Source organism: Lepisma saccharinum, chromosome 1 (assembly GCF_977018435.1).
Source record: "Lepisma saccharinum chromosome 1, izLepSacc3.1, whole genome shotgun sequence".
Classification (NCBI taxonomy): Eukaryota; Metazoa; Arthropoda; class Insecta; order Zygentoma; family Lepismatidae; genus Lepisma; species Lepisma saccharinum.
In genome coordinates, this window is record NC_139229.1 from 81,091,597 (window position 1) to 81,115,181 (window position 23,585).

A 23,585-nucleotide genomic window follows, 5' to 3' on the forward strand; every position below is an offset into this window, starting at 1 on the left:
CAAAAATTCACACAATTTAACATCAGAATTAACCACTTTGCATGAAAAATAAAATAAAAACAACTTAAGCTAACCGTGTATTATTTTGCATTTATTCCTGGACTCAAGGTGTTACTATTCCAGAGATATTGATAATTGCATCAAGGTCTACAAATGCAAAATTTATTAGTTCTTATTCATTATCCATTCTTAGTTTTTAGTGGAACTGAGAAGGGTGAAAGGTGAGTATGGATTGTCTGGTAACAATTTTTTGTTTTATTTAGAACAGACTCCTTTGTAGTACATGATACAATACATACACAAAATATACATATATGGAAACGACACTTCAGTGAACACTATTTATAACATAGCAGTATTATTTCTGTAATATATATATATATATTATATAATCCTATTTACTTTCTGCTCTTAAAACATTTTAGAAAGATAGTTTAAAATTTTAAAAAGAAAACCAACAGTGGTAGTTTCCACATATAAAATAATGTGTTTCTATTTATTTACCTGACACGTGAATAACCACAAGCTTATTCCTTCTGGATGGATATCTTTCTACTCCATACAAACATTCACATCATCTGAACTTGAACTAAATATTTTTTTCTTTTTTTTTTCCTTTAAAATTAATTATTTCTTTGTTTAAGAAAGTAAATGACGAAGTATTGCTTCCTGTAAAAGTGTCACTAAAACAGTTCTAAAATACATACAATGAAAGATAACCTACATGACAAAAAAATGTATAAGCAGGGTGTTTTGTACACAGGAAAATAAGGAATATTAAAAAAATAAGCAGAATCATATTACGTCCACAACGCTTAATACCACTTCAGTTAATATGTTGTGAACATGTATTCTGTCATTTCTGCCACTGTTGAATGCAACATGTATAACATGAATTGTTCATACAGTATGAATAAAGTGGGATCAAGAAGAGATGTGCCTCTCTGAATGTAAAAAAAAAAATCACCGACTTTTTCCTGACTAGCTGCAGCTTTCAATTCTACAAAATGTGTATTTTTCAGATCTATATCCTCCAACGTATTTACCATAAGGAACACATTACGATTCTTAACTAGCTATTGTCATATTGTTCTTTCTATAAAAGATGACAAAAAAAATGCATTATTGCGATGCAAACTACAGCAAGGAACTGCTACGGAAGTGGTGACACGTTATTTCTTGTAAAAGAAAAGGCACAGACTCTGCTTAGTATTTTTTTCTACCTGACTGTGATTGGCCCACTTCTAACGCAGAGGCTGGTTCTGCACGCCCTCCACACACGCACGCGCACTCACACTGAACAGTACTTTGGGGCTGCAGAACTTCTTGTACTTCAAATGCATGCTCAACATACTGTACATGGAGGAAAAGTTATAAAATGAATCCCGTCAAGTGACAGTGCAATCCGACTGCTGATCACAAACACCGGTGGCACTTTGGTCACTTTGAGTCCATCCTTGCGCGGAGTTTGGCGTGCACTTTCAGAAACTCTGGCTCACCCATGTCGGCTGGCTTCTCTTCATCTTCTCCCTGTTTTTCCAGCTGCAAAAGAAGTTACACTTTGTAAATTGTCCAGATTATATACAGGGTTATTTGAAATTAGTAACTTAAAACTAAAACTGACCAACTCCAAAAGTATTATTCAAATGCGATTCTAAATACATGCCATGAAGTTTCATTTCTAGGCCCAGGTGACTACGTGACCAATAAACAAGTTGACATGAGTCTAAGGCCTGCTTTAGACTAAAGCATTTTCCTTAACATTTGTGACATGACCAAAATGCTACCATGTAAAGTGAGAAATCTTATGGCTTTTCAGATGCCATGGCATTTCTCAAGGATAGAATTTGTCCTATTTCCGTAGCAGTTTTCATAGCATAACCGATCAGAAGTGACCTCTAGGCCACGAGTACAGATGTAATGGCGGCCAAGTGAGATGTAAACAATGTATCACTTCAAATTTTTGAAAGCCAATAACTATTCAAATAATTTATAGTGTTTACAGTAAAGGTATGGAAGAGTATTTTAGTTGGTTTCATTTGTAAACAAATGTGCACTCAGCATGGATGGTGGAACTCGACGTGCCTTTCATGCTGTATATGTTATACATTGTAATCGCAAAAGCCAACCGAAAAGTTACATGAAATAGCAGATAGTACTTTACATGGAAGCATGAGATTTTTGGAAGCATTTACATAACATTCTTGCTAGCATAAATGCTAAAGGAAATACTTTCGTATAAAAAAAGAGGAAACACACGACACACAGTCCATATTTCCATTTCAGAACTACGAATCAGAAAGTTCCGCCTCAAGTAAAGATTGTCAAATTCTGGTACGATAAGCAGCTTGGAGATAAATACTAACAGCACCAAACCTGGCCTGCCTACCATATTCCCGTACGCAAAAATGTGAATTGGTTATGCCGGTAAAATCGTTTGTGCTATTAGATGCATATGTGAGTAGATTAGGCAGGCAAGATTTGGTGTTAGCATTTATCTCCAAGCTGCTGTAGATGTCGCCAGTGGCTCGTGTCCTACACACAGCTGGTTCCTCACTCTGCTACTAGGAGCATGCAATGCAACAGAGTTTACTAGATAATATACATAATTGCATACATCCAACTGAAGAAACATCACAGGTACAAGTATAGCACAACATGCTAATGAAGTGTGCACACTTGACTTCTGGCCAACAGCAATAGACTTCAGGAAAAAAAAAGGTCCAACTGGGACCAGTGTGATTAGGTAAGAGTGTAAGTAGGGATGTGCTAAATCAATTTATCGATATAAAGCCTATAATTTCGATCTTACTTCTACTCACTGGTGAATGTGAATATTGAGAAGTTCGGACCTACAGGATTGTGGGGTGATGGAGAAACCCAGCAGCGGTGAATTAGAATTCTGTACTGTTTGCTGTTGCCAAGTACCATCAAGCGCAACAGAATTCATACACAGACCAACATGAATTTAACACCGATATCAACGTCGATATTATCGATATATCGACATAGATATTTTTACGATATTGACACTTCATATTTTTAAAATATCGACTATATCGAAATATTGTACTGCCCTAGGTGTAAGCAGTCCATCACCAGTTCACACACAACAGATTGCAACACTCCTTTCGGCACTCTGAAACAAATGAAAACAAATAGTAGCCTCTACAAACTACACACTTTAAACCTGACTATTACTGCATGGAGAGCCCTTTCGCTTCTTTCTATTTGTTCGAGTCTCCCACCCTTGAGCATATACAATGGAATATTTTAATGTGACAATCATACAGACACACGTGTAAAATATCCATCCTGGCAGTTTCAGCCCACAATCATCTATTTCATTTTTATGTATCACTGGCAAGATAGAGTAAACTACATTTTAATATATTATGAGTTTCAATTTCACTGCAACTTTCACATTACGATCCATATTACCACAGACAAATTACGGTTACACATGTACAACTGGGCTTTGAGTGTATACCACTCGTTTTGCCTGTTCGAGCATTATTCACTTTGAAGTAGCTCTTAATTCTGTACGCTATCTAGTATCGTCCATGCAAACAATTTGGTGCTCTAGCAAAATGGTCTCCCTGCAGCACTCAACTTGCCTATTCATTCCAATGTCATTAACTTGTGAAATAATGACAAGAGTTTAAGTGAAGCTATTTGTGAAATATAAACAGTGGAAAATAACACCTGCTACATATTTTGCTCTGTGGGACATTAAATCTCATTAATAGTTGCAATCATAATTTAAAATTGCCAACATATCCCTTGATGAAAGCGTCAAGTACCCACAGCATCAGAAATTCAGCGAAGATGACTCACCGTTTCCAGCCTCTTCGCCCTCTCTTCAATGACTTTTTCAAAGGCACTTTTGTTGGTAAGCTTTTGTTCCTCGAGTTCCTTTTTCGCCTTCTGGTCTTTGTGTTTCTCCAAGGCCTTTTGGAGTTCGCTCTTTTGGTTCAAGACATTCTTCCCTCTGGGAAAAAAAGGAATATTATCTGTATAGAACATCTAGAAATTTGTATGGATTACATGAGCTGTTTAGATATTTGTAACATACGGCTTATTACTTACTAACTATATAAAACAACTAAAGAAATCCACACCAAAACATCCTGAACATGAGCATAGACAGAAATTTTTGTATTTTTGATACAAATAATAGTATTACTATTATTATGATCATTACTATAAAATAATAACTATTATGAATAAAAATACTGTAAGCATTTTTTTTTATTATTAATATTATTATTGTCATAATTATATCCTTAGAGAGACTTCAACTCAATCCACCAGATGAGTGAATATCCAGAAGAAATGTTTTTCATTACACTTTTACATTTCATGCAGTTAATGCAATGAAATGCATACTTATTCTATTTTGTTATTAACATTTACACTAAGAACAATCTTTAAACTCTGGGGAAATTTTAATCATAAAGTTATTGTTGTTTGACCTCACACATAAAATAGTAACTTTTGGAAGTTTGAAAACTTTAATCTGGTTTAAATGGTGAAACTGAAAACATAACCTGGCTCCTGTATTTTTCATTCATTTTATTTTTTATGTAATGCAATTTTTACTTTGGTTATTCTGTTTGAATATTATTTGAACTTTTTTTGTTATTAACAATAAAAATAACCAGCTTTGATTTTTTTTTAAATCTTGAAATTATCCTGAACTGTTCTGGTTATGAAGTCTAAAAACTCATATAATTTTCCAGTATTTTGAAATCTGTTTGTGTATCAAAACTAGAGGTATTTTAACAGAACTGGGGTCAAGGTTTCAGGTGGTTGGGTCAACTGTTAAACAGGTGCGTACCATCATTTTTATGTGCAACTACTTTGCTTCCTGAGAATATGCCTTCTCCAACCTCAAGACTGCAGACAACAGATGAGGTAAGAGGTAAGAGACGTACTGAAGAGAAGAGTGCATTGGAGGACAGCAGAGGATGGGGAATGCTGAGGGAAAAAAAAGGCCTGACCCAAGTGCAAATCCACAGGAGGATGATGGATGTGATCACCTCTCCCAACTACCAGGCTTTTTTAATAATTTATCTACATCCCTGGAAGGGCCCTGGCATATCTCTTGACTGCCAGTCTCCCTGCCACAATCCTACCTAGAGGTGTGGAGATCTTCAACCGGTAATAAGATGATGTGTGGTCAGCACGTCGAATTCTCAGCCGTTATAGGAGAGTTTTGCGACCAGGTTACGCTATTCACTCTTAGCTCCCCAATTACCTCACGATGGTGGGTTGCCACCAGTCCTATACAGAAACCAAAAACTCAGAGACTCGACTCAGGTGGACTTGAGGTCCTGCAGTCTGAGTCCAAAGCACAGCACCTTAGACCACACGGCCACAGAGGAGGACTTTTTGAAATAAATTACTATGCTTAATATTTTTGAAGATTAAACTTTTTTTTTTATAACCAGGTCTATTAAAGTTTGATTTAAGTCCACTTTATGCTCAAGATAATCTAATGGGAATTGGATCTACAGTTTACATTTGGATCCGAACCACTGTGCCATGCACCTCAAAAGGGGGGAAGGGGGTCAAACCTGAGACTCCTTGAAATATTTTTTTTGTTTTATTTTATTATTTTTTTTGTTTAATTGCTTTATTCCTCATATCTGGTCGACCAGTTTACTGTGGTAATGAGTGGAATTATGATAACATACAATAATAACCACCTATTCCAGCCCTGGACCCCTATTTTTGCAAAACAATATTGTAATCTTTAGAACATGGAAGTCAGCTTGGTTCCTGTTTGTAGTATGATGTATTGTTTATACAAAACCGTGCAAGCATAAGTTAGAATTGGTTCTTGGTGAGGTGAGGTACCTGACAAATTCACCCCTCCCAAGTGTTTCCACTACTGGCCTGACCAACATCCAGTCTCTCGAGTATCAGGAGAGAATAAGGGGCTACACAAGTTCCAGATAAAATATGTTAATCCCTCTCCTCTAACTCCCAGGCCCACATTTAGGGGGAACTACAGCTGTAGGCTGCCACTGGTGAAAATTGCATTGGATTTTTTTAATGTGCTAACTAAACTAATGGGATTTTTTTTAAAATACAGGGTGGTGCATATTGTATTTACCAATATCAGCTGGCAACCCTGTTGGAACGCAGGTGCGCATGTGCACATGTCTTCTATGCTTAGGCAGATGCAAGTCTCGCAATCAGTCTGCCATGGAACGTTGGCTGGTTCAGACATGAATCGTGGCAGTGGAGGCGTTCATCCGAACATATTCTATTCAGGAGAAGCATGAATCGTGGCAGTGGAGGCGTTCATCCGAACATATTCTATTCAGGAGAAGCATCAGGATGCCAGAGAATATGCCTCCGACCTGGAGACTTCCGTTTCTGCATGCTGCCATTGGCTTTCTATTGTCTGACCCATTGTATTGTGTTGTGATGCTCCAGCACAGGTTTATGGCAACCCTCATTGGACAGTCATCGCAGTGCCTGCTGCGTCTCCTGAATAGAACCTGTTCGGATGAAACATCCACTGCTACGATTTGTGTCTGCACATGTGAACATTGCGAGACTTGCAGCTGCATAAACACTGGAGACTTCTGTGATGGCGCAGCTGCATTCCGACAAGAGTTACTAGCTGATATTGTTAGATACAATATGTGCTACCCTGTATGGTAACCATTGACATACCTTGGTCTAAGAGTTATAACTGAAACTGTATGTAGGAGAAGTAGGGTTCTCAAATTTGTTAGCCCTGGGTCTCTTCATATATAAATATAGGCCTGCTAACTGCTCAGTCACAGCAACAACATTGGTAAGACATTTTGCAGCTGCACATGAAGAGAGAATACAACAATAATTCAACATGGTAGCTACTGCATGTGTTTATATTATGTAAGTATGCTGTAAACAGCTGTAATTCTTTTCCAACTAATGATACATACATATTTCACATGCTAGAGGATGTAAATGTTGATACAAGAAAATCCACAAACTGTCTGCCAATTGTAGAGATTGTTCCACATATACGTAGATGCAATGCTAAGGAGAAACTCACATTTTTTGATTGAAGAGGAGCTCCCTGTGGAGGTTCTGTCTGTCTACGGAATCCATGCAGGGGTTTTGTGGTTTCCTCGGGAGAATCAATCCGTCAGGGTTGAATACTGGACCAGGTCCTGTGCCGGCTGATGATGTGTTTCGCCTGTTCTTTTCCTGCTGCCTTGAGTGGTCGCAGTAGTCTGGCTCTGGGATCATAGTTGGATACAGCAGGTCTGCAACATAAAAAATATAGTTTCCACCTGTTATAAATAGTTTAGTCACTGCATAAAGTTGGTATTTTATAATTTTTATAACATTTTTGCACATCATTTACTATTATCAGGAATTCACATACTGGGTGTTGCAAACCATAGAGTTCATTGTATCCAATTGCATTACAATTACACTGTCCCATCAGATTTATCATTATTTATATACACATTTATTTTAGTAAGGTAAGATTAGGTCGTAAATGTAGTACCTATGAATACCGACCGCATCAAACATCTTTTAAGAAGGGATCAAATCAAATTGTAGGAGTGAAGGTATACCCAAGGGCGCCTGCAGAGGGGAGACACAGATGTTTGTTAATCATAATGGCGTTTTCATAATTTATCTATCTAAGTAGATATATGTAGCAAAAATATGTCCCTTTTCTACTTCTTTAGGGTAATTGCAAAATAAATAAATACATAATTTGCTTTGTTTTCAAAAAATCAAAATAATGGAAACAGGAGTCAGAAGTGGGACATATTTTCAATGTGTCTGGTAACACTGAGCACGGCGGAAATCAACCTTCTCTTGTTTGTTGCAGGTAGTATGGACTGTGCACTGACAGTAGAGTGCGGCAGTGTGGTAGTGCACATTGTTCAGGTGTAGTGAGTGACCAGTATAGCCGACCTGACGGAGTTTGAAAGAGGTCGAATTGTTGGTGCCCATTTCACTGGAGCATCTGTGAGCAAAACAGCGAAGTTATGCGGTGTCGTATTGTGACGTTGCAGAAGAAAACAATGGCCTCCAACGTGCACCTAAACACCCCATGTCATGCAAAACAGTGAGGCGGGAACTGCATCAAATGGGTATCCATGGGTGTCTTGCTATTGCCAAGCTCCTAATAACTGAGACGAGTGCTCGAAGGCAATGTGCATGGTGCAATGACCACAAAACTTGGGACGTTGGAGGACTGGAAACATGTCATTTGGTCAGACTAGTCAACCTTTACCCTCTTCCCCACTACCGGGCGTGTGTTTGTATGGCGAACACCCTCGGCAGCATACGATGTGGACTGTCACCGCCCGACTGTCAAACATGGTGGCGGCTCTATTATGGTCTGGGGCATTATATCATGGTATTCGGCAGCCCCCTTGTCACATTACATGGTCGGGTCTCGTAAGCAGTGTATAGAGAACTCTTGGGTAACCAGATCCACCCAATGGTGCAAACCTTATTCCCAAACCGGAATGTCATCTTCCAGGATGATAATGTCCCCATTCATACTGCTGGCACTGTTCAACAGTGGTTTCCAGAGCGTGCTGATGAGGTTCAACATCTTCCCTGGCCCACCCAGTCCCCAGATCTGAATATCATCGAGCCTCTGTGGGCTGTTTTGGAAACCAGGGTTCGGCGTCGATTTCCACCTCCTTCGTCTCTATCTGAGCTGGAGGCTGTGCTGCATGAAGAATGGCTTCAAATTCCATTCACCACCATTCAGGACTTGTATCGGTCTATTCCGTCCCGAATCCAAGTTGTATTGCATGCTAAAGGTGGCCCAACACCGTATTAATACATGATGTTCCCACTTCCACAGGTGTTTCCATTATTTTGTCCAATACCTGTATATATATATATATATATATTTAGAAATTTTATTTTTATAATATATGTATATACACACACACATATTTAGAAATTTTAAAAGGAATAAATCTAAAGTGGAGAAAACGTTACCTCAATTAAAAATTACCCACACCTTAATTTGCAGATTAAGGAATAAAAAAGGTAAAGTGCTTCCCTGTGCATAGCACCACGCCATGAAGGCGTATAGGGGGTTAGGGGGTAACGCCCCACACTTTTTTGAACCGGTCGTGAGTGGGGTGATGTGATCAGCATCACGCCCCTGACCGCCTTTACCCCCCAGGGTTTCCCCCAGGTACCCATGGTATTCGACGCTGGGTGGGCGCCGGGGCCGCTTCCAACGTTAGAAAAGTTCCCGAATTTGAACCGGCCGGGAATCGAACCCGGAACCTTTAGCATGGTAGTCAGACGCGTTACCGACTCGCGGCACCTCAATGGCCAAGCGAGTTTAGTGTTCAAACTTCGATCTAGTCACTGATGTTCCCGGGTTCGAGTCACGGCGTGAGCATGGGTGTTCTTTTCATGAATCTAATCTGATCATAACACATCTTCGCGATTAACAAAAAGTTGTGGAAAAATTACGTCAAGTAAAAAATACATAAACAACAACCATGGCCTATCCTTTGATTGATTGAGTTGGTGTTTTAAGTCCACTTTGCGCATAGTAAGGCTAATCGGAACTGGACCTACAGTCAGAATTATTGGGGGGGGGGCTCTGATCATTGAAATAAATTAATGAATGACTCACTCACTCCCTTTTTAAGTTTTGGCCTCAGTGTTCGGAATCTCGTAAAAACCCATGAAATTTCCTCAAAAATATTAAATTTTCATTTACAGTTCAAATGCAAAATTTCAATTGTTCACGGATGGATATGTCAAGTTTCGTCAAGCATAATAGCAAAATATTCCCGACTTTTAATATCTGCTACTGTGGAGCGCAAAACAGATCTACCTAATATATTAATGATCTCGTTCTAAATGTCATGCGAGAGCAGTTTGTAGCCCGAACGTCCCATCCACTCCTAGTTCATGCACATCTTCTTTTGAAACTCTTTTTAGTAAAAATGTTAACAATACTCATAATTATATACTTTGGCATATAGTAATAAGTCGTGTGTTTTGCTGTCTCTGGTCATACCCCCCGCCCCCCCCAAAGTTGATGGTCTAGAACATTTCAAATGTGTATTTAAAGTTAAGTTCATGTTGCACAATACTTTACAAGAGAAGCAAAATTATTTTGGGGTGCTCTGCCCCCCACATCGTTAACATTGGAGGGAGGGGGGTCGAGCCCCCCAAGCCCCATGGAGTCTGCGCCTATGTCTACAGTTTAAAGTGGGATCCGAACCACTATATGCCTCCACCGGGGGCCTATGCCTTTGTTTCGCAATTTGATTTGATAATCACTACACAAGTGAGGCCGATTGAATTCCCGTTCTTAACGGTGGTCCGTTGACACACACACATACATTTTGAATGATTGTTTGATTTATTTTACTTCGCTTTTCTGCCACTTTTGGATAATTGCGAAGATGAAGATGAGTGATGAATGACACTCGCAAACATCCATGCCAAGGCCAGGATTCGAACCCGGGACCTCTGGCGTTGTAACGCGAAGTACTAACCACTCTGCCGCGGAGGCCGGCACACACATTTATATACGTATGTATGTCGTTTATTTTAAGGCGAATTGGATATCTACCTCTTTGTTTGATCGCCACGATAAGGATGAAAGATGAACTCATGAAATTGAGGAAGATAAACACATTGCTATATCTGTGCTTTACGAATGTTCGACCTGGGTGGGACCTTTGGCTTCCTAGTACGTTACCATGACCACTCTGTCATCGAGACTGGTTTATATATATATATATATATATAGTGAACTAAATTAGTCAACTATTTGCATGTAAATATGCCCATGTGCACTAAATTTCTCGTCCCCACACTCAGTGGCCTATAAAACTTTGACAACTACTTTTATTTAGGGTGTTCTATTATGTTTGTATCCTGTAAGGATCATTTACTCTCACTGTTGCGTGTAGAAGTGTAGAGAAATGGTGTTAAAGAACATAAGATACGGGGGTGAATTCATCACTAATTTATTCTGTTGTCATCCATTTCTTTACTTACGATTAACTCGAAACGGGACAGAAAATCTTTGAAAAGACAATATGTGTAGTAATCATTGCTTCCGAAGAGTTATAATTGCCTCAGATTTTAATTACATGATTTTCAGCGGCCCGCAGCTGAGGTCTATCCTTGAAGACGTCACCCCCAGCAGAAGCTATTCCCGCTCGCTGTAGCGTGGGAAGCTGGAATAGCACCCCTGGAGTATTGGGTCTTGGGAGTTTTTGGAGTCGACTTGAAGTTCTCTTTCTTGTGGCACTAGGAAGTCACTTCTCATGCCGACCCGAGGACGTAGGCAAGGGGAGTGAGGGAAGGGGGGGGGGTATCCTTCGTGACCAGCGCACCTGCCTCAACGTCCGACACGCACACATTCCCACATGCGGTCATCCACTCCTCCCGCCACACACACAAACACGATGCTCTCCCGAAACAAGCACTGGCACGCGAGTCGTTTCACGATATTTCGCATACAAACTGAACAGATTTCAGGCTCTTGTCACATTCAACTTCTACACGAGTGATCCATGACGTTCATCGCCCCGTTTGCACTTTCGAAAACAACCTATTTATTTATTCCACTACACGGTGCGACAATTGAGCTCTTGCGGACGATATACAGATATCACAGTCACCGCGTTTTTATCGACCCAGCGTTTGCTTTCATTGCAGGTGAAATCACGACATAAATTATTTTTCCATCATTTGGCTATTTAGCTGAAGAATACCAAAACATGGTTTAAAAATGACTCGTCATTATATATATATGACCATCTACGTTATCCATTTGTATTAGTACATTAGTAATGCTACACCTGTTAACGTTGTGACTAAAGTAATTTGCCACGCTACCAAATATGCCCTGAAAACAGGATGCGAAATCCTGGGGGATTTCCCCGCACCAACAATCTTGGCCTCAAAAAATCCCCCACCAAAAGTTTTCGTGGGGGAGAGTTTTTGTTACAACAAACAAAAGATAAACAATTACTTTTAATTTCAAATATACTGTACTAAGAATAATATCGAATACATACACAAATTAGTGTAGTTGTGTGTGTTCAATGCTTTTTCTCTCAAGAGATCATTAACAAATCTACATCAATACGCACAATAAAAGTAAAACAAGAATGCAAAACAACAATAACTATGAAATCTAATTGATTTATAGGCTATTAACATAAAGCAAAAACTTAATAAAAACCACACATAATAAAACTACTTCAACTATTTCATAATTTATTAACATTTTTAACCAGTTAGTAAAGGACGTAGGCTACTTTATAATATGTGATATATTTAAAACAAATTTATTTATTTTTTGGTAATTAATAACAATATATTTTTAATTTAGTAATTTACTTTTAATAAATATGTATATCGTATAATTTATATGTATGTTTGGGGGGTTGTAGATAAAGATCTTTCTCCCTCACCAGTCTTACCCTGACTGAAAAGTCACTTTTTTGTACACACTTTGAGGAAAAAGCTTTATCACTGAATTTATAATTATTTTACAGTATTTCAAATATGAAGTAGTATGTATGTATGTACTTCTACTTTCGACAAATAACTTACGTAATCTAACTAGGAAAGAATACATTTTAATCTTCGTCAAAACCTAGAATTTCACCTCCAGAGCTAATTGAAGATTAACTTGAAACCTAATCTGAATCTGAGTCCTCATACAACAAATTATCCCCTGTACCATTCAGTGTATTTACTAATGCCACACTTCTTCAATTATACAACCACTGTCTTAGTTTTCACAGCATCCCACGAAGCTTTGACCCCAACCAGTGGCGTACGCAAGGGGGGGGGGTTACCGGGTTTAAACCCCCCCTTGAACTTTTGAAATATTATGGAAAATGCTGTAGAAAAAAAATTAAAAATGGCTAATTTATCACAGTCAAAGATCTGCGACAGTAATAATAATAATAATAATAATAATAATAATAATAATAATTTGAATTATTATTCCCATGCAGCATGAAGAAAAACACATTCCAAACACAATCTAAGCGGCCGCAAAGTTCAATTTGCAAATTTTTTTTTTGCAAAAAGTCGCGCAGTGACTCTCGCGAGAATTGTGAAAATTCCTTGCTTCGTCGCAGTGTGCCGACCTTATTGCAAACGTTCTTCCCGGTATTGATTTCACATCCCCTTGTGCACTCTCAAGTGATGCTCAGTCTACATCCACATCATTAAATAATGTTGAAGAAATGCTTTGTGAATCACCTAGAAGTGATAAATGTGTTGGAATGTCTATAAACTTACTTTTCAACGAAAACATAGACTCAGTGGAATTTGCTTCATCATCATCCTGGGCGAGTTCCATAGGTAAAGGTAATGTAAATTCCTCCCTGCATATAGCATCCTGCCATGAAGGCACACGTAGTGGTGTGGTGAGCCCCAAAGATTCTCGATCTCGAACTATTTTGCAGGTGATGTGATCAGCACCATGCTCCGGCAGCCTTCATCCCCCAGGGTTGCTGTCAGGTACCCATTGCTATGAGGCTGGTTGCGGAGACAAGGCTGGATAAATTGCAACCAATTCCGGGAATCGAAACTGGATATCCCACGAAGTTGTCAGACTAGACCAGCGCGACTCCTTGAATGAGTTTCATATTTCGATTATTTCAATAAATTTAATATATTTGCTTGTTTTATGGATTTTCTTCACACTTAAAATGTCTCACTTATCATATACAAATAACCGTTGATTAGACAATTATTTTGTAACAAAGAAACAAAAGAAATGTAATTTTGTTCTATTTCTTTCATAAATAGCAGCTGCATTAGTAGTAATTATTAGTAGTAATTAAACTAATTAATTATATAAGAATTATTAATTAATTTATTAATTAATTAATTAAAGTATAATAAAACAATGGTAATGTGAATTTGTAGCAAGTTTTCGAAATAACACCCCCCTTGATGAAATCCTGCGTACGCTACTGCCCCCAACAGCGAAAGTTTCCAGAAATGAAGGTAATCAAAAACTGAATATCGGCGTATAAGACGCACCCTGTTTTAGAGACTTATTTGCAAAGGGAAAAAGTGTGTGTTGTACGCCAGCAAATACGGTACTTTTCACCAAGAAAGGTATACCGGTTTTTTTAAAAGGAGAGGAAACTTTAAAAACACTGGTTCTCTGGCGTTGACCAAAGGGCCAGCGCGGTCTTAAGAATTCAACTTCACTTATTGTTACAATTAACACTTTGTTTCACCTATTGTTAAGAGTAGAAAAACTACTTCGAACAACCTTTTCTGCGCTGGTGGTTGTGTGGCACCGCAGATAACATTTTCACTCGGGAATAATTCTCGTGTGGTAAAAGTAAATCGAAAATCAAAACTGCGTTATTTGATTTACATATATCCGCACGAACATGTTTAAAATCTTTATCAATGTTTTCTTTTTCCTTTGCACCCCAACCGCAAATTGTTAATGGTCGGGTCGTGGTTAATGCTTGCGAGGGAGGGATCCTGCTCCCGTATATTGTATTTTGCATGGGCGTCCGGAAGGGGGCCAAGGGAAAATGAAAGTCAACCAAAAATTATGTATTTCACACACATAATTTCATTTTAGCCACAATAATGTGTGTTAATTATTGCATGAACACCATAAATTCAAATTTAAGTAATGTTTTCTTTAGGGAACAACACACTTTTGGAGGAAAATGACTCGTTTGCCCCCTGGAAAAAAATACCTTCCTTGCCCCTCCCTGGAATAAATCCTGCGGACATCCATGATTTTGTGTATCCTATTCCATCAGTATATAGTCAGTCCATCTTCGTCGTAGTTAACCTACAAAGGTTAAGAACGAAACGGAATTTGTTAGTAATGAAAGAAACTCCACGTGGATAAATGGTTAGCTCTCTTTTGTCTTTGGCACGAACGGTGACAGGATCTACATCCGGTCGAAGTCCCGATATTTCCGTGTTTCGACTTAGTATCGTGACAATCTGGGCGCTCCTTCAAATAACTCCAGTTTAGAAACTATGATAGCGATAGGAGTCCACGCGCTCACCCAATGAAAAGTCGCCTGACATACCTATTTTCTGTCTGTTGTGAAAATTAAGTCAATGTAAATAAATACACGTGAAACCCAATTGATTATTCAAATGGTAGTTCTAAAGGAATCTTGCCGTAGCAATAGTGCATGTGATAAGGCACAACCACTGAACGTACGTAGATGACATATTGAAGTTGAGGAACCTCATGGGCAGGGTTAAGACAAAATTAAAAGTAATTCAGGCGCCAGCCAAGGTTTTTTTTCATCTTTTTTTTTTAATACGTGCTAAGAAAACCGTGAATCCAACTGAGCTATGAAACGACCTTAAAAACATTTATTAATTAATACAAGATTGGATTGGTCTCAACTTACGAATAACTATGCAAGACATTCTATAACATATGGCAGACTACCATATCGCTAACCTAACCAGATTTACATTTCGGCAAGCAAACATAATAGTATGTTCATTATTCTGATTTAATTATACACATGATACATAAACACCACACATTTAAAAACACATACTGTACTTATTTAAAAAAAAAAAAAGTTATGGAAATTTCCGAAAACGAACTCTAAATATTAATAAAGAAAAAATTAGAACAATTTAATAATTCTGGTACCCGGTGAAATGAATCCGCCCGTATATTATAATATACTATAGTACTTAACGACGGGTAGTATCGAGGAGAAAAGATTCAAAGAACATGGTAACAAAGAAGGGGGTTTTTTTTCATCTTTTTTTTTTAATACGTGCTAAGAAAACCGTGAATCCAACTGAGCTATGAAACGACCTTAAAAACATTTATTAATTAATACAAGATTGGATTGGTCTCAACTTACGAATAACTATGCAAGACATTCTATAACATATGGCAGACTACCATATCGCTAACCTAACCAGATTTACATTTCGGCAAGCAAACATAATAGTATGTTCATTATTCTGATTTAATTATACACATGATACATAAACACCACACATTTAAAAACACATACTGTACTTATTTAAAAAAAAAAAAAGTTATGGAAATTTCCGAAAACGAACTCTAAATATTAATAAAGAAAAAATTAGAACAATTTAATAATTCTGGTACCCGGTGAAATGAATCCGCCCGTATATTATAATATACTATAGTACTTAACGACGGGTAGTATCGAGGAGAAAAGATTCAAAGAACATGGTAACAAAGAAGGGGGAAAAAAAAACGGGCACCATGGCGACCGAGCGCCCTGTAGTTGGAGTTCTGACATAAGCGCGGAATGCTTTTGTGGCTAGGTTAGCTTGATAGGTTTAAATCTCTGAGCGCAAAATCAATTAGTCCAACCACGAAAGTATTTAGCCTGACGTCACAAGACGAAATAACGCGCTTCACCAAGAGGAGCTTTTGAGCTGAGTGCGATAAGTAACGGTAACGTTATTCCTTTTAAAAAAAATAGTTAATTCCAAAATTTGCCAAACCATCCACTTTCCCGGCGAATTTAACGTTCGACCACAAACTAGAATGAAAACATTGCTTCCTTGAGCAGAAAACAAGCTATTGTGTGTAGCGGTTGCCAAAATTAGTCGCCATCCTCTGTTTACAAATTTCAGGGAAGCAAGCGACCTGCGAATGTAGGCCCAGGCAGTGGGTCACGGGGCAGCCTGCCCCGTGGTCCCTCCAAGTGGAAGCCACGCTCCGCCAACAGAGGTCGTCCGTCACGCGCAGGGCGATGCAACCTCCTGCGCCACCACCAGAACGGATGGATTCTGGCAGAACATCACCGGCCGTGACCTTCCTTCATGTTTATATCGTGGCTAGATTCGGTGAGGAACCCATCAAGAACCGATATGGTAAGTCGTTCAGATGATTCACGACGCGTCCTTGTAGGCAACGTCTCGCTGGTCCTCTGCCTCCTATTTTTGATTTCGAGGTTGTTGTTTTTTTTTTTGTTGTTGTTGTTGTTTTTGTTTTTTTTTTTGTTTTTTTTTGTTGTTTGAAGGCATACTGGACCAACAGTTTAAAGTGGAATGCGAACCACTATGTGCCTCCACCGAGTATCGAATCCGAGACCCCTTGTTTACAAGGCGACGACGTTACCACTACGCCATCAGTGAGGCCGTCGGGCTCCTATTGTCAGCAAAGTTTACTGAGGAGTTAATTTTAGCAATTGGTTTAAACTACAAGAGTCCAATTGCAATTTATTTCAGGATCGGAATTAACACCCAGGATTCTGGCCCCAGTGGCGGAGTAGTCACATTCACGAATCCCAAGTTCGAAATTTGGTTAAGGCCCAATTCATCACCTTCGTAGCAATTAATCCAAGCGCGGAAAAATTACAATATCCGAAACAGAAAGAATTAGTGACAAATTGGTAGTGGTCTTTAACCTAAATCTTTGTGATAAATTAAAATTGAGTTATAAACAATCACAACACTAGGAAAGTTTACGCAAAAATTCCCCGGTTGTCTCCCCCAAATCACACCTATTGACTGACGGAATGATTTTTAAATTATGGGCACGGCAGCACACTACTATTTGTGTGCGTCACACAATACGGTGACAATCCTTTTAACTAAAAATAAACTGAGCACAGAACCCTAATAATAAAATGCATCTTTAAAGTCTTCCTGGTTTTCCACAACTCAAGACCCTTTATTACGAGGATAAAATCTTCATATTCTTGTTAAAAGCAGAGTCTGTAAAGGGACACTCAGCACACATAAGGTCAAAGACAAGACAACACAGAGGATTGTAGTGGCCGTGGGTCCAGGTGCCTCCTCAGGACACCCCTTTACACGCACTCACTCCCCCATCCCCCCACATATCGAACAAACCTCCCCTACCTAACAATTTCAGTTACATTTCTGGCTCAAATATCTAAGCTAATGTAATCGCAGGAAAGATCCCTCTGAATACTTTACGATCTCTAAATAAATTAAATTCTATTTTTTTTAAATTATCGGCGTGGTTCCTAGGAACTGGGAATGCTTTTGAAAGAAGCCGTTGATGGAGATCCGTTTATGTCAAATGTTAAATTCATCGCATGAAAACAGCAAGCAAGGCTTCTCCGAACGTTGAAAATTGAAAAATTATTGCCTCATACATTCCGGCGACCCAATTTTATAACCAGCAATATTAATTAACATATCAGGTATATTTTGTCTGAGTTTACCACAGTATGGCTTTTATAGAATATTGTGCGAGACTATAACTTCTGCGATAATGCGTCTACAGTAACCCCACGAATCCACGATTTCTGACTTGTACGCAGCATTGGATCCGGGCTGAAATGATCTTGCACAAAGGAAACCACCTGACAAACACGTCGCTGGCCCCGTTTTATGTGTCTGTATCAAAACTCGCAGTCATTTCCTTCTTATACCATAAAAACTTTTCAATAACCTATTCTTAAGATCTTTCCTTCCGACTATTTCATTCTTGGAGACTCTCGTGTTGACAAACATCAAGGAGACCTCGAATTCTAGCGTGTGCCAATTCTCACCAAATCAGAAACCGGCAAAGCTTAATTCAATATATGGTCAGATAACTTAATCGGAATACTTTTTCACGGCATATTGGACGGTATGAAAAGCATTACTCCTACATCTCTAATTGCTGTTATGGCTCCATCTAGTTCGCTGCGACACTCTGCGCTCACGTGCCTAGTTGGTTACACGGTGAAACACCGACTCGTCTATTTCGTTGATTTGGTGTCTGCACAGTATGCACTACGTTCTGGAGCGGTGTAATGTGTGGTGCGAGGTTACGTAGTGCGTGCTAACCAATCAAATGAACGTTTAAAGCAGCAGACGGGCATTTGTTGAATCCTCTGGACTTGAACACCGCTATTCGTCTACTTGATTCAACGTCATTTCCTTGCACCAACCTGACATCGGGATACATCTGCACTACACCTAGAAGTTGACGAGCTGTATCTTTCCGGGTGGCCTTGGCTACTCCGTGCAGAGTGTGAGCGATACGTTTATGTAGTTGCCACCTACTCGCCCTTTGGGTGGTCGACAGCAAGGACAGAACGCAAGGTAATAACGCGCAGCCGGTAGCTCCTCCCCCTTGCTACTGCGCAGCCGGGCTTGGGCAGGGTTCACTCGCAAAGATACAGCTCGTCAACTCTAGTGTCAAAAGTGGAGCGAACTAGACGGGGCTAGTAAAAGCTAGAACAAGAATGCATGAGAGAACATCGATAACCAATTTCTTTGGACTCCTAGCATTTTTGGAAATTATGATCACCTTGAATCTTCAATATCGTCAAGAGGTACAAAGCATAGGCGTAACTTGGCGTGGGCAAGGGGCACACTTGCCCCCAAATTTTTCAGGTTTATTAAAATTTACAAGTTAGGGGACCTGAGGAGCAAAGTAATAAAGCTGGTTTTATTGGATGGAAAACTTTTCCAATCTCTTCCCCCAAACTTAAGCGCTAGGTTTGATTCTAACACCTCAAAATTAGGCCCAAGATAAGCCCCTATCACACGGAACTGGATTTCTAGTTTGAATGCCCTAGTTGGCGATGAACTGACTTTCTGGGTAGTAATCATGGCCGCCTGGCTGACTGCTTGACTTGTTTTGAGGAATAGGACATGTTCTAATTGCTACTAACTTCTTCGACTAGATTCTGTGGAACAGCCAATCAGAGCAAAGTTTGGCCATGTGAAGATATTCTGTGAGTTTGTAAAGTAGCCTTTTTTTTGTCTGTGGCTTCCGAGTGTATACAACACGAAAGGCACGTTTACAATTGAAAAAGCTAAAATATTCTTCCATACGTGTATAGTAAACGTTGTAAAGTAAGTATTTTATCAGCGCCGTTCTTCTCTACCTAAACCCATTTAATGCGATGCGATATTCCTCTCGGTTGGATAGTTATCGTATTTTAAAAGTGTGAAGTGATACGTTGTTTACATCTCGCGCGGCCGCCATTATGGGAACGAAAGACTATCGATAAGTACGATATAACAAGTACCGTGTGAGGCGAAAACTAGCAAATGGGTAGCCAGTCCAGCGTCAACTAGAGCATTCCAACTAGAAATCCAGTTCCGTGTGATAGGGGCTTTAATTCTGCCCCCTCAAAATTAGGCCCAAGTTGATTCTAACACCTCAAAATTAGGCCCAAGTTTAATTCTGTCCCCTCAAAATTAGGCCCAAGTTTAATTCTGCCCCCTCAAAATTAGGTCCAAGTTTAATTCTGTCCCCTCAAAATTAGGTCCAAGTTACGCCCATGGTACAAGGGGTGATATTTTGAGAAGGTACCCAAATGTCAAACTCACTTTCACCCATCACACCCTACCTGCAATGTTGCAGGCCAACAAGACTCGGGCGTCTGAACCCATGACCAGTACACTCCTTTGGAGGGCTGTTTTATCCTGCTAGTGCCCCTTTACAGCCTCAACCTAGTAGATTTTAGTCCTCAAGAGGCAGATACTGATTTAGCTACGGTAAGGGCTGGAACACGTCCTTATAATAATGTGAGGGATGCAACTAGCGTGAGTTTTGACGCACCCACAATTTTAATTTCAATCAATCAATATCGTCAATGCCCCGTCTTGTTTCCCCATTAAATTTTGAAATTAAGCACATGCAACGTCATAGCATTAACACCATTCCAGAGCATTACATGTGTATACAGTTTCGCATCTACTGTTTTTAAAGCTTGTTCGTGGAGATCAGGGTGAAAACATTGACTTTACAAGTTGTTTGTGGCTTCGAGACACACTAGTTCACCCTCCCAATTGCCTTAAATATTCAAAGGCCTCTTTTTTGTGCTAAATTTACCTCCTGCCAAACATTCTTAACCCCAGTCCACATTGAAAATTCTGGACAAAACCCTTCGACGCACATCCAGAACAACGATCAAAATACAGTTTTAGCCCAGAGGAGAGAAACGCATGAGTAATGGCCCAAGAGTGACCAACGAACTGAATGAACATGTTTCTGGAAATCACTGACAGATGGAGCTGAAGTGAAAGTATCTTTCCAATCGCCTCCGATATGATCGGGTGTGGTCGTGTCCCACTTTAGACAACAGGACAATATTGTCCGGTGTACAGCTATAATGCAGTCCGTGGGGATGTAGCTCAGATGGTAGAGCGCTCGCTTAGCATGTGAGAGGTACTGGGATCGATACCCAGCATCTCCAAAGGTCCTTTTTTTATATGTATATATTCAAATCAGTCACATAAAAGAATAATCGGAAACAAAGGTGTTCTTTATTACAGTACATTCAGCTTGTGCTTACCAAGAAAGGCCAATTTCTGGATGAGTAATTTTTGTGCATGTGGCTCTTTAGACTGGACGTTCGCCTCTGACGGCAACTGGAGTGCAAAATGTTCACTCGCCTAGTATGAAGTGTGCTTTACAACCATTGCAAGCTTCACAGTTTACAATGAAATGCACTCGCGTGTTTTATTGCCACAATGCAACGTTAATTAACAACAGTACATGGATTTACAATCACGTTAACACGGCTTCTATCACAGGACAAAACGGTTGGAAAAATACCCACTAACGAGCTGTCTTCGAGTGCTCGTACGCTATTCCCGCCACCACGAAATGCCCAACGTGTATGTAACAAGTTTAAAGTTGCTCATCAAATCAAATAAGTATGTACCTGTATCCACGAAAATCACCGCGCCGTGTCATGCTCTTCACGGTTGTGCTGGCAGCAGACTGCCTGAATGTCACTTCTGGAGTGTTTTTTCGAAGGTGTTGGACTGAAAATCAGTGGCGAAGCGTGACATTTTTAAGTAGTCATCGCAAGACTTGCCAAACATCAGGGTCAATCTTTCAACCCGGGAAGAGGAAGGGGAGAGGGCATTCCTACATTGATAATGATGATAACAGTGTTCGTACATGACGTGTGAAGTAGAGAAGGAAAAATTGTTAAACTTCTCTCTCCGAAATTCAGAACTGTTTTTTTTTTTTTTGTTCTTTCTAGCACTAACCGTGGGGAAATTTATGATTTTGCTTAATTTTTTTCTATACACCATTACTTTCATCATGTATTCTGTGTAAGTTGCGCTGCGATGCTCTTCAACATATTTTTTTTCTCTTAAAAAACAAGAGCGTTGCATGCTTTACAGTGCTGAACATTCAAGTTTCATCTTGATGTCACAAACCCTGCCGTGTTTGTAAACAAGGAGGCGGGAAAAAAAGAAAGTTAAAAAAAGGTCATGGTCGCGATTAACCAAAAGTGGCAGAAAAGCGACGCAACACGACAAAAATACGAATATCTTCGTGTCGTGTCGTGATAGAAAATGGACTTGTCACGCACGAGAGAGTGTCATTAGCCGCCACTGCCTTTCAGTTTTTGTTTCAATTGTCTCGGTGGGGCTAATTTTTCTAAAATTCCCGCACAAAGTATTGAAATGCATTGAATTTCCATATTGCTGAAGTGAACAATATTAACCCAGAACAACTTTCCATATCAAAGTCCGCCTTCCCACGTTACTACAGTCATTGCCTAGCAGACAGCCTAACGATGACTCCCTCTGTCCCATAATTATAGTACGGTATGCCAAAATGTTAACTTTTTATATATGTTCTTTTGGATACTTGATCGGCCAATTTGTACTGATCCTTGAGTAATAACGTTGTATGACTCATTCCCGTGTTTCATTTTCTTCTTCTGTATACACAAATGTCACAGTTTGAATATCGGACAAGTATTTTGTGACAACAAACAAAAGTGTACCGGACAATAATTATGGGACAGAGGGAGTATTATATACAGCCAAAAGTGTAGCAATGTAAAGTCAAACAGAATGCGGAATTAGATCTCGCAATACGTCACTCCGCTTAACATGCAAAACCCTGCAGCGGCCTTAGCAAGTCTCGCATTGCGAACGATCGCTCCACTTGACTTGCCCTCGAACTGTTAACGCACTCCAGGTGCCGATTGCCACAAGGACGTCCATGCTGAACCATATGAACAGAACACTTTCATGAAATATTCGCTTGAGCATTCGCTGGAAATGACTCACGAGTTTTCGGTGCAAGATCACCTACAGTAGGAAGAAAACTGTTTCTAGGCACCCATCGCATGCATCGCCGACCTGTATCAAGAACATCTGCATGGAAGCTACCGACCGACGCGCACGCCTGTCGCTGGATGTGACATCAGTCTTTTTTGAGGCACTTGACGTCAGCGTCTGAAGGTCACCGAGGAACGGGGTCGGTCATTCTAGGTCAAAGTTGCGCCGAGCGTGACGCTGCCTATTTCGGAGTAGAAAGGTCGAATGGGATCGAACGAACGGTTTCGTGCTGGAGAGACAGAGGCACGCTAAGAACGAGTGGATTCTGTAATGGCAAGTTTAATGAGCAATTATAGATTCCCCTTATCGTCGCAGATCACCTACATTATAGCATTCGAACAAATTTGAACGACTGGAGGTCATGCACGTGAACACGTTTACTTCCATACTTAAAAGAGTAAACTTTTTAAAAATGTAGAAGTTAGTTTTTAGTTCATTTCATGCACATATAAGCTAATCGGGACCGGACCTTCAGTTTAAGTGGAATCCGAACCACACTGAGCCACCACCGGGACCTCCTTCATTAC

The 23,585-nt window shown here is 39.7% G+C and overlaps 1 protein-coding gene and 1 non-coding gene across 3 annotated transcripts in view; one reads left to right on the top strand and one right to left on the bottom strand.

Annotated features, from left to right (window-relative positions):
* Nucleotides 1-240: 240 nt before the first annotated feature.
* The window catches only part of LOC145996950 (uncharacterized), a 250,359-nt gene continuing 227,014 nt past the window's right edge, over nt 241-23,585 (bottom strand). For both annotated transcript variants that reach the window (XM_083133548.1, XM_083133539.1), the window contains 3 exons: nt 7,058-7,271; nt 3,838-3,991; nt 241-1,542 (listed from right to left, as the gene is read on the bottom strand). In XM_083133548.1, the coding sequence (XP_082989674.1) occupies nt 1,441-1,542; nt 3,838-3,991; nt 7,058-7,271 (470 nt within the window). In that variant the 3' untranslated portion in view covers nt 241-1,440. The remainder of the gene's footprint in view (nt 1,543-3,837; nt 3,992-7,057; nt 7,272-23,585) is intronic.
* TRNAA-AGC (transfer RNA alanine (anticodon AGC)) lies at nt 21,092-21,164 on the top strand. The gene has a single exon. It is a non-coding gene; the product is annotated as a tRNA-Ala (tRNA).